At 38.5% G+C, this 12,766-nt stretch overlaps 1 protein-coding gene and 1 non-coding gene across 2 annotated transcripts; one reads left to right on the top strand and one right to left on the bottom strand.

Moving 5' to 3' along the window:
- Nucleotides 1-2,703: 2,703 nt before the first annotated feature.
- On the bottom strand, nt 2,704-2,777 carry Trnas-aga (transfer RNA serine (anticodon AGA)). The gene has a single exon. It is a non-coding gene; the product is annotated as a tRNA-Ser (tRNA).
- Nucleotides 2,778-5,417: 2,640 nt separating this feature from the next.
- LOC139945495 (putative defense protein Hdd11-like) lies at nt 5,418-10,828 on the top strand. The gene is made up of 6 exons (XM_071942857.1): nt 5,418-5,628; nt 6,121-6,272; nt 6,863-6,954; nt 8,484-8,602; nt 9,519-9,560; nt 10,349-10,828. Exons 1-6 carry the CDS (start codon nt 5,418-5,420, stop codon nt 10,426-10,428), a joined length of 696 nt encoding a protein of 231 aa, XP_071798958.1. The 3' UTR covers nt 10,429-10,828.
- The last annotated feature ends 1,938 nt before the right edge of the window (nt 10,829-12,766 follow it).

Genomic DNA, 12,766 nt, shown 5'->3' with positions numbered 1-12,766 from the left:
GATCATGTCTGCGAGGCATTTTTTACGGAGTTTTTAACGAACTTTCCGATGATGTGTCGATTGTAACAACCCATCATGTAGATCAAAAGTTATGATTTTTTGAAATAATAAACTTTGAAAATTCATAACTCAAGAATTGATGACGTCATCGTGACGTAACTCAAACGGTTTCTTCTCCTGATAAATATCTAACTATGTGTGAAGTTAGAAGTTCATACAGGTTTGGGAAGTGTGCTTTTGTTAGAGGGCAAGGGACGGAGATGTATTTTTGAAGAAAAATATACAATTGCAAACTTTGACCTTCCGGTACGAACGGAAGGAGGGGTCATACGATTTTGACGTTAACTTTTCAAATGTTGTCCCAGTCTTGATCTATCAGATGCGTAATTATGAATATCATAACTATAAAATTCGAAGACATATAGCGAAAAGCAAATGGTCACTTTTTGAACCTAAAAACCTTGTAATTCGACACCTGATGACGTCATCATGACGAAACTAAAACGGTTTCATCTACTAATGAATATCTAACTATGTGTGAAGTTTGAAGTTTATGTGAGCTTAGCAAGTATGTCTTTGTTAGCGGACAAAAACCACGGAGAAGAAGACGAAGTAAAAAAAAAAAAAAAAAAAAAAAACCCGAACAAAAACAAGAGGTCTTCGGACTCGAGTCCGAACACCTAAAAAAAAAAACTGTGTCGGTTTACAAAACATACTCTCTTTTCCATTGAATCGTCATCAGTTGAAGTGGGTGCAGCCTAATAGGGATATCTGATTGAGATTAAAGCCTTACTTGTGTTAATCAAGGAGAGTCCAATCAACCGAAACGGCACCTAAAATCAAACAATTGTGAAATTCAAGGCGTTCAGATCGAGAAAAGAAAACCTTGTAACTTTGTCTCGTGACAGGTCAAGGTAAACACGTTCTGATAATAAAAGAAATTTCAATAAGTGTCACAATCGTACGATTAGCTGGGTTTATCCAATGCTATATAAACTCTGATATAACGACTCTTAGGTTACTAACGTACATCGGTCATTTTGGACTGGGTGACAAGAGCAAAGGAAGTAAGTAAGTTGTATTACATCCTTTATTTTCGTCTACTCAGAAAAGTCTTTTTATAAGGTGTTGTTTGTGTGGATTTCGTGAAACTACCTCATCGGGTATTTTGGAGCTCCTGGTGGGGTTCATTGGTAAACAGTTAGTTGTTTGGCTGGCAAAAAAACAAAAAAAAAACATTCGTTTTCTAAGTAAAACATAAGTTGTTTGATTTGGATTTATTGTTTGATCAATGTTATATAGTTGCCATTGATGACCTTGTTCTGATCAGACAGGCCTTTTCAAAACCCCTGTTTCAGCTTGAGCTCATACAATGGCTTAGACTACATCAACCTCTTTGAACTCCCCACGTCCGACAGAGCAAGTTTAAGAATAACCATGAGCTTGTGCAAAAGCCCATGCAACAAAATATGTTTCGAAAAGATCCTTTTAAGGGTTATAGGATACCTTTTGTGTGAAACAAAATAAACACAAAGTACATAGATGTATAAAAACTTACACGTTTTAAGGAAAATGATAGTGTAGACAAAATCACTTAAAATATTACGACCAGTATCTTCACTTGGTGTATCTCAACATATGCATAAAATAGCAAACCTGTGAAAATTTGAATTAAATTGGTCAGCGAAGTTGCGAGATAAAAATGGAAGAAAAAACACCCTTGTCACACGAAGTTGTGTGCTTTCTGATGCTTGATTTCGGGACCTCATATTTTGATGTCTCGAAATCAAAGTCGTGGAAAATTACTTCTTTCTCGAAAAGTACTCTACTTCAGAGGTAGCCGTTTCTCACGATGTGTTATACCATTACTCGTTACCCAGTAAGGTTTTATGCTAACAATTATTTTGAGACACTATTTTTTAAGACACTATACACTATTGAAAACGTCAAAGACCAGTCTTCTCAATCGATGTATCTCAACATGTGCATAACAAACCTGTGAAATTTGAGCTCAATTGGTAGTCGATGTTGAAAAGATAATAATGAAAGAAAAAACACCCTTGTCACAAGAAGTTGTGTGCTTTCTCATGCTTGATTTCAAGACCTTATTTTGAGTATTGACCAATAGTGTCCACTGCCTTCAAAACAAAATCAGCGGAATTGATCCACACATTTTGTTGTTATTAAAAATGTGTAGAGCTGGTCTTTCCGCCTGCGCCCCTCGGCTGCTCCAGAGGTTAAGTAAATAATTTAAATGCTTCATGATTTTTGTTGTTGATGAAGAAATATGTATTCCTGGGAATCGGCACTGAAGTGAAAGATATGAACTCAAATCACAGTAGATTGATAAAAGTACACCAGTTCGCAAAAATAACCTCACGGATGCCCTCAACCATATTATTGAAAGTTCTGATTCACCTTGCGTGAAATTAAACCTTTACCTCAAATAACACCAAAATAATCAAGTAAGGTTTTATGGAGACACTAGCAGCAATTACGCTGTCTGTTTGTGTTTGAAATACTCCTATGTGCCTGTATAGATTGGGCTTCCAATTTTTTTTTTTACCGCATTTTTATGTCGGTCCGGTGATCATACTGGTAAGGTTAGATTTAATAGATGTTAAATTTGCATCGGGGATAAAGAATTATAATTTTTGGTTTTTACCCATATACACCGATGTGTGTAGCACTTTTTACAGGCATTTTTACTCGGGTGGGATTCGAACCCACGACCTTTGCAATTCTAGAGCAGTGTCATACCAACTAGACCACCGAGATTGCCCGGTAGCTAGCTAGAGGCAGTTCGAATCCTATGTTTTAGCAGCGGGTACTGCAAACGATTTAATAGATGTTAAATTTGCATCGGGGATAAAGAATATTGGTTTTTACCCATATACACCGATGTGTGTAGCACTGTATACTCAGTACTTTCCCGAGTCCTGTGAAAAAAAAAGGTTAGATTGTTTTAATTTTTTTATTTGACTTATTTCACGTTTTCTTTTTTTTTTAAAGGCAGTGGACACTATTGGTAATTACTCAAAAGAATTATTGCCATAAAACCTTTCTTGGTGACAAGTAATGGGGAGAGGTTGATGGTATAAAACATTGTGAGAAACCGCTTCCTCTGAAGTGCCATAGTTTTCTAGAAAGAAGTAATTTTCCACGAATTTGATTTCGAGACCTCAGATTTAGAACTTGAGGTCTCGAAATCAACCATCTAAACGCACACAACTTCGTGTGACGGGTTATTTTTCTTTCATTATTATCTCGCAACTTCGATGACCGATTGAGCTCAAATTTTCACAGGTTTGTTATGTTATGCATATGTTGAGATACACCAACTGCGAAGACTAGTCTTTGATAACTACCAATAGTGTCGACTGCCTTTAAGAGGGTCAACGAATGCAATGTATGAACGCGCAGCTTTCCATATATGCCCAAATAGTACAATCGAAGTTTCAACTCCTTGTAAATCCTACAAGCAGCCGCGGGAAAAGTGTACGTGCTGGACCCACTGGAAGGTAGTCTTGGGCCAATACTATTATGGTGCTTGATATTGGATAGTGTACTACGCGCAGTTGTAAATCGCCAAAGCGCGCCCATCGCGATATGATTTAGTGTACTGGATGGCTTGAAATTAGACTATACTGGCAAGCTATACGCTTTTGGCGATTTACAACTGCGCGTAGTACACTATCCAATACCAAACACCATAGTCTTGGTCCAAGAGTAACTGGAAGGCAGATTTTATTACGGTTAAAATAACTGTGTTTGGGACAAATATCTTGTTCCAATGGTATGAGCAGATGATCTGATCTGATGTTCCCTATACCAACACACTAAAGATTGATGCATTCTAAAAATCTACAAATGTGACCATTACATGTATTTAAAGGAATACACTTGTGTGCACACCGTAGGATTTGTGTGCAAAATATAAGGGGTCCATTATAACTATACTTCCACACTACTTGTCAACCTCTGAGTTCAACCGCGCAAAAACCACCACACTGTATACCGGAACGAAAGAGTGTTTAAAGGCAGTGGACACTATTGGTAATTACTCACAATAATTATTGGCATAAAACCTTTCTTGGCGACGAGTAATGGGGAGAGGTTGATGGTATGAAACATTGTGAGAGACGGCTCCCTCTGAAGTGCCATAGTTTTCGAGAAAGAAGTAATTTTCCATGAATTTGATTTCGAGACCTCAGATTTAGAACTTGAGGTCTCGAAGTCAACCATCTAAACGCACACAACTTCGTGTTACAAGGGTGTTTTTTATTTCATTATTATGTCGCAACTTCGATGACTGATTGAGCTCAAATTTTCACAGGTTTGTTATTTTATGCATATGTTAAGATACACCAACTGTGAAGGCTAGTCTTTGACAATTACCAATGGTGTCCACTGCCTTTAAGGGTAGTTTAACAAGAAACCCGAGGAATTCATCCGCACAATCTGCAGTTATTTAAGCAAGCATGACACTGGTCCTGCCGCCCGCGCCACTCGGCTGCTGTGAAGGTCATAACCAAACCCAACTTTATGAATAAAATTCATTCCGGATAGTCATTGACCTGAAAGAAAATTAACCCGGTTGCTAATAATATTACAATGCCACAAAGTATACGCACCATTGGCCAAGTATTTCGTTTGATGAACACCTTTTCGAAACAAACTTTAGAAAAAAGGATGACTATAACACAATGTGACAACTCGACCGTGACTTTGATACAAGGCGCCTCCGTGGTTTGTTAGGGCCAGGAGGCCGTGACTAACCTAGACTTGACACAAGTCCCAATCCCGTGCCACCGTACAGGCCTACTTGTATTATGTGTTTGTTACTGTAGTTGCATGCTGGCGCATTACATGTGTTATGGGCCTCGCACGAGAAGGGGACTTGCATCAAGTCTATGACCAACCATTCATAGAGAAAGGACCAACAAACGGTCCTTTTTTCTATGTAAAACCAACAATATAGGGTGCGTTCGTTTAGCTTCCCTGGGTCGACCCCGGTGTGTGGCGTTTTTTTTTTCCAGGAAGAACGTGTAAAAAACCCGCCACACACCGGGGTCGACCCAGGGGAGCTAAACGAACGCACCCATAGTAGGGTGTGAAACTTTGCATATGGGATTATAATCAGGCAAAGTTTGCGATAGCACCTTGTGTCAATCTCTTTTGAATAATGTTGGTTCTGAGAAGAAAATGACCTCACTATTTAGCAAGTAGGATTTGAAACTTTGACTGGTAGTAAAATCAGGTGAGGTTTGCCATGTAAATCTCTTTTGAGCATGGTGTTGGTTTACTTGTGGTGGTAAGAATCAACAATTAAGACTTTTACATTGAGTTTTCGGTAATTAAATATGCTTGTTCATGTTTCAATTTACAGTTTAGGCCGGTAAGTTTGGAGACTTCTCATGAAGATGTACATCACGCTATTTTTTATCCTCGTCCCCGCGGTGCTCGGATACCATGGTCGAGTCCCAATAAAAAAGTACGCCAACCTCTGCACAGATATGGTCCCATTCGGCCATAACAATGGTACTAGTCTGGCCAACGACACCGATTCACCACCGTTTACTATCTCTACGAATGCAGACAGTTATACGGCCGGCGGATCCTTGACTGGTATGTGACAAAATGACCCACCATGGTGCAACTTGGTATCACAATTATCTTATCTTATTTTTAAAATGACCGAATCAAACTAAACATAATAATTTACAACGGGTTCGTGTTTAGAAAATCTACTCTGCGGAAGTAATTTAGACTTTATTACGCAATCAAACAAACACAAGTCCCATAACAATAGGCTCTTCAGAAGACAATCAGAGCATACTGATCGAAACGTCGAGTTGAAACCAACAGTTCTTTTCACAACCAACCCAACGCATAGAGATATTCATTATATCGTGTTACCGCACACATTTCCATATCGTATTTCCACCATGCACATTTTCAAATCCTTCTTTAATAATTCCGAGGCTGTAATTTCTGCACATATTTCTCAAATAAAAATAACATAATGTGGAAGAAGAAAAATAATTTAATCTGAAAAGGTCGTTACCTCAGTACAATGTTTTTTTTTTTCTTCGTTGTTTTTTTCTTTCTTTACTCCAGTAAATATCACCGTGAAAGGTGACATCCTAATCGGTGGATTCTTCATCCAGGCACGTCGTGCTGACCTTGCCCGTGACACCAATGTAGCGGTCGGGACGTTCGCTTACCCACCCCCGGACACGGCCCTCCTAGAGTGCCACTCAGTCAACAATGTGAGCAGATGGGGTAGCCAGTAGTTTAGGCCGGTTTAGGCCGTGTCCGAAACGGCGACTTCGGCTACAGCTACGGCTAGATCGCGCGCATCTGCTATTCTTCAACACTGGCAGACGCGCTGATCTAGACGTAGCTGTAGCCGAAGTCGCCGTTTCGGACACGGCCTTACACAGGAAATAAGCCACTTCGGAGTTCCAGCTGCGCATGTCTGTTACTGCTGACAACGTACTCTGTCTATCTCCCGTGACCTTTTGACAGTATCAGCGGGTATTGTCAAAAGGTTACGGGAGATAGACAAAGTCCGTTGTCAGCAGTAACAGACATGCGCCACTGACATTCCGAAGTGGCTTATAATAGTGTCCGCCGGAGATTCTGTTCCTATGGGCTGGGGGAGGATAATTCAAAAGAGGGCGCTATTCGAAAAAGTTTGTACACAGATTGCTATTATGGGAGATTAAATCTCCGGGTGGGGGAATCTCCTGCCAAATCCTACCCGAATTTATTTTGAGTAATATTTACCAATAGTGTCCACCCAGAGCCTTTAACCACAATTGTCATGATTCTGTGTGTGTGGTCATTTTGTTTACAGTCTGCATGGGGGCACACCAATGACACAGGTTGGAGGACTCTCCTCGGGGTTTGGAATGCTCCAGTCCAGGACGAAGGACCGCTTCAATTCAGGTAATACGGCCGTGTCCGAATTGGTGACTTTGGCTATAGCTACGGCTAGATCAGCGCGTCTGTCAGTGTTGAAGAATGGCATACGCGCGCGCACTAGCCCTAGCTGTAGCCGAAGTCGCCAATTCGGACACGGCCAAAGAGACTCTGATTCAAGATCAATCTTCAGATATTGAAGAGTCTGTAAAAACATGTTTCGATGTAGAACAAGAAAGATACTCGCAGTATACGAGTTCCTGTAACTCATCTGCCATAGCGTGGGACATGAAGCTAGCAGTTGTGCATACAAATTTGGCTAAAAATTCTACTGAATTTCTTTTTGAATTATGTATTTGTTAACATTACGTACTAGAGCCATCGAAGGAGTAACTTGTCAACTTGTTCGTACTATAAAGGTCACAAGTTAAATTTTTAGCCAATAGTTTTTACAGTTTGTAACATCTGAAACGATTCTGTGTTGTGATTGGTTGATAGCACGTCACTTGATATGTCTTAAAAGGCGCACCAACGGCGACATTTTACCATTAGCAACCGGGGTACTATCCCATTAGCAATTACCAGGTTTTAACTGTGACACCATTAACAACCAGGGTAATATAATCGTTCTGCGCAGAACCGAGACGTCTATTATAGCTTATACCGTAAACCAGCGCGAAAAGACCACTTCGAACCCAATCAGTTGTACATCTAGTCTGTGTATCAAATAGCGAAGACGAGCGTGTGCGCGGATGAAAATAGTCTGCCAACCGTTTTAAAGTACATGACTGTGTGTTATTCTATTAGTTTTGTGATTTGTGCCAGCTGTAAAAACAACCTGTATGCAATGTCGATAATGTATGGGGATTTATAAGACACATATTTGGGCTACGTATTTTTTACTCGTGCTATGGTTCAAACCAAGGCACCCGAGGTGATCCCTTGAGATTTCTCTTTTCCCGAGGCGCCCAAAGTAGTCAACATTTGTTCCTTAGCCAACCAGCGGACATGACTATATTATACTGTTGGTTTAAATACGTAGAGTGGTTGGCTGCCAAGACTGGTCCAGGTGGTTTCCAGTTCGCCGATGCTTATTGTTTGTCATATATTTTGTCTGCTAATGTCAAAAAAAAGGAAACAAAAAATGGATTTGGAATCGTCAACGCTCTGACATAAAGCCAATCGAGACGATAATAGACAGTAAAAAAAGTTCAATTATTTTAGATGTAAGAGGAAAACCGCAGAAAATTATTCCAGTGAAAACCCACGCAGTCCCGTAGGGACTTTAAAACACAATCCCTCATCGTGCTCCCGGTGGGATTCGAACCGGGTCCCAGAGGTAGAAGGCGAGGCAAAACACCATTACACAAACCTGAGCTATACTATTTCCTTCTAATACAAATAAAAAAAAACAAAAAAACGAAAGTCAACAGACACAAAAAACTCTGTGTTTTGAAAACCTGCGACATAAGAAAAGTTTTGAGAAGAGATTTGAATTTTATGGTACAAAGACAAGATCTTAGATCATGCTTTGTGACTGCTTTCTTCTCAAAAAGGGCTACCATTGTGCTAGCAAGGAAACCCAGCAGGAGCTACTTCTATCTCGGTGTCACCTCCTCTCAACTCAGTTTCATGGCCGGGCCTGCCATGACTGTGGAAACCCCAGAAGAACCAGGTAAGCATCTAGCCATTGTTGAGTTATCAAATGCACTGTACATTATTAGTAATTGTCAAAGACTAGTGTTCACACTTGGTGTATTCCATCATAAGCATAAAATAACAAGGGTGTGAAAATTGGGCTCAATTGGTGAGCGAAGTTGGGAGAAAATTATGAAAGAAAAAAAAAACACCCTTGTTGGACGAATTTGTGTGCTCTAAGAAAAGAATAAAATACTTCTAGCTAGAAGTATTTCGTTATTATTTTCAGTGAGAAATTACCTCTTTTTCAAAAACTACGTTACTTCAGAGGGAGTCGTTTCCCACAATGTTTTATCAATAGCTCTCCAATTTTCGTTACCAAGACAGTTTTTAAGTTAATATTTGTTTTGAGTAATTAGCAAACGTGTACCTTCCCTTTCAGGCAGTTGAAGTACACTATTGCTATGCATACTCAAAATAAATGTGGTCACCAAAGCCTACTTGGCAACGGGCAATTGAGAGCCGTTGAAAGTATAAAACACCGCGAGAAACGGCACCCTCTGAAAATACCGTAGTTTTTTTTTAAATAAAAATAAAAGAAGAACCAGGTTTTTGTTTTTACCATGAAGTTGGTGTCATAAAAAACTAAGCATTTCAACTAACTTAAAATATCAACTAACTAAATTTGCTCGCTGTGATCAATTCTTGTGTGCCTGAATTGTAATAACATCACAATATATATAGAAGAGTTTGCGGTAACACCATGTAATAACAATCTCTAAATGAGTTGGGGTGATTCTGAAAAGAACCGTTGGATTAACTCGACGTTTCGATCAGTATGCTCTGATCGTCTTCTGCACGAAGGCGGGAACTGACAATAAATCATAATCCAAAGGTTTGTATAATTATACTTGTTATTAAGTTATTTTTATTTTGTAAATATTGTTGTTTAGTTGCCGGTGATGGAACTACATCAGCAAGTACCACGTCAACCGGTAAGTTTATGTCCAACTCATTTGTCTTATTTTTTTTGTTCTCCCTACAGAAATGATAATAACATGTACTCATTTTTGTTTATACACACGAGTGAAAATAGTATAGGAAATTTTATAAAATGCTCAATTTATTTAATTATAGACCATCAAGGCAATCAATAGAACAGATCAGTATACCTCCTTTTGACATGTTTATTTTGTTTGAAAAGGAACAATAGATTACATGATGCATGAACCCACAATCCGGATCCGTAGAGCTATGATGTTTATTCTGCTAATTAAAGGCAGTGGACACTATTGGTAATTGTCAAAGACCAGGCTTCTCACTTGTTGTATCTCAACATAAGCACAAAATAACAAACCTGTGAACATTTGAGCTCAATCGGTTATCGAACTTCTGAGATAATAATGAAAGAAAAAATACCCTTGTCACACAAAGTTGTCACACGAAGAAAGGTGTTATGCTAATAATTATTTTGAGTAGTTACCAATAGTGTCCACTGCCTTTAATGGCAAATTGAGTTTTAATAGTGGTACAAATAATTTAGTTTATAACAAGCCAAAATCCCCAGACAAGGCCGCTCAAGGAGAATGGCAATGAACAGTTAAAATTTAAAGCAATTGGACTCAAATATTACATTTAGAAAACGAGAGATATTCAACTGAGCAAAGTTATATTTTACTATACAGATTTAATAGAGAGAGAACAAAAAAAAAATATATATATATATATATATAGCAGCTTCTAAAGGTTGACATTGTTTTACAATCCGTTCTTTTTCCATCAGCATGTACTCCTGGCACATCGTTTGCTCTTGGTGTTATCAGCTTATTCAGTGGATTAATAACCTTAACTAAACGTCTTTGAGATCCAACGTGAACGTGTGGATGGTAAAGTAAGATTAGATTGTTGATAATAAGAAAGTAATTACACAACAGTGGGTTCCGTAATTGACTAATTAAAGGTCCTGGACACTATTAGTAATTGATCAAACGACTCGTAAGCATGACAACCTAAAGGCATTGGACACTATTGGTAATTACTCAAAATAATTATTAGCACGAAACCTTACTTGGTAACGCGTAATGGAGAGAGATTGGTAGTGAAAAACATTGTGAGAAACGGCTCCCTCTGAAGTGGAAGTAATTTTCCACGAATTTGATTTCGAGACCTCAAGTTTAGAACTTGAGGTCTCGAAATCAACCATCTAAACGCACACAACTTCGTGTGACAAGGGTGTTTTTTTCTGTCGTTATTATCTCGCAACTTCGACGACCAATTGAGCTCAAATTTTCACAGGGTTATTATGTTATGCATATGTTGAGATACACCAACTGTGAAGGCTAGTCTTTGACAATTACCAATAGTGTCCACTGCCTTTAATATTAATGACAATAATAATATGGATTTATAAGGCGCACTTCTCCAGAAAAACGACAAAGGCGCCTACTTAAAATGAAAAAAAAAATAACTATAGAAAATCAAAAAATAAACATAATATAACTCAAACCCAATGAAGGTCTAAGTGAACAAGTGTGTTTTTATTTCCCTCTTGAAGTTGTTGAGTGAGTTACACGTTTCGTAAACAAATATTAACTTGAAATCTGACTTGGTAACGAGCATTGGAAAAGCTGTTGATAGTATAAAACATTGTGAGAAACGGCTCCCTCTGCGAAGTAGCATAGATTTTGACAATGAGGTAATTTCTCACTAAAATAATAAAAGACTTCTAGCCAGGAGTCGTTTATTCCTATCTGAAAGCACACAAATTCGTCCAACAACGGTGTTTTTCTCTCATCATTTTGTCGCCACAAGTCCACAGACGACCCTTCAAGTTGGAGCACACATTAACTTATTCCAATTTCCACTGACAAGAGAAAACAAAAACATGTTTTTTTTTTGTTACTCTCCATGTAATTTGTAGTTCTCAGATCTAGAGAGCGTGATTACGTTTCTTCCTTTTGCAGTTAATTTCTGGAATCGTAGTTCAAATTTTAAAAGATAGCCACAGCTTAATTTTTATGCACAATTTGAACCTTGATATTTGTATAAAGTACAAGTTCGCATGAGAACAATACATGTCTCTCGTTAAACGGCTGCGGTAATTTTTATGGCGAATATTTGTTTGTAAGGATAAAATGGACACAATAGCTTGTCGAGGCTTTTATCTGACTCAATGATTATACTGATTAAATGCGAAGGCGTGACTTTTAAACAATATTATCATGAATGATGAATAAATACAGTTTCCTTTGTGTTTACTAATGAGCGTTTTGTTGGGGTAAGAGCTAAATTATTTCATCATCATTAATAGCTTCATTAGCTTAATAATGACTATCGAGGATTCTTTTGATGTTCTTTTTTTTCTACAAACACAAGCTAGCAAGGTTTCCTCCTACCACTGCAGTATATCGATAGGCGGCTGGGCGGTCCAGTGGCTAAATGGTTAACAAATACGGGACCACATTATTGAAAAAAAACTCAAAATACAACATTCTATAACAGTTGCGGAGAGTAAAGATTTAAACTGCTTCTGGCCATCCAGTTAGCTCGGTGGAGGTAAGACATCTTCTCTACCAATGCAGCGGTCATGGTTTCGAGTCCCACGCAAATATGGCCTGGCGGATCTTTATTTCTCACAGAACTCGAGAAAGTACTGAGTATAGTTCTTTTTATACCCCTCTCGTCCCTGCCACGACCGAGTTTGCTGGACAAGAAAAATGCTTAATACTAGGATTACTGAAATTGCTAAAATCGGGTTTTATCCTGGTTGGATACGAATTTTAACGAATAATTTGCAATTGAACTGTGTTCGACTCAACAGGCCTCTGACGTTAACAATCGCTTCGCATTCGCACATTATGCTAATTAATGCACTTTTTGTATTGTTCAGTTATGTTTGTTATAAAAGTACAAGTCCATTTGGGAGCTGCAAGTGCCTCTCGTTAACGGCAACCGCTAATTTATATGGTGATTATTTTTTATAGGTTAACTTGAACACAATAGCTTTTCATGTTTTGTATCTGTCTTTTATGCTCATACTGATTAATTGCTCAGGCGTTACTTTTCGGCAAAACCAATATGAATGATGAAGGAGATTCTTTACAAATGAGCGTTTTGTTGGGTAAAGAGTGACGTTTTCTCATCATTAATAGCGTCGACATTTGACAAGTCAACTGTGAAGGGGAGATAGTGATCTATACAA

Source organism: Asterias amurensis, chromosome 12 (genome assembly GCF_032118995.1).
Source record: "Asterias amurensis chromosome 12, ASM3211899v1".
NCBI lineage: Eukaryota > Metazoa > Echinodermata > Asteroidea > Forcipulatida > Asteriidae > Asterias > Asterias amurensis.
The sequence above is the reverse complement of the archived record's forward strand: the minus strand, read 5'-3'. Positions and strand labels throughout refer to the sequence as shown.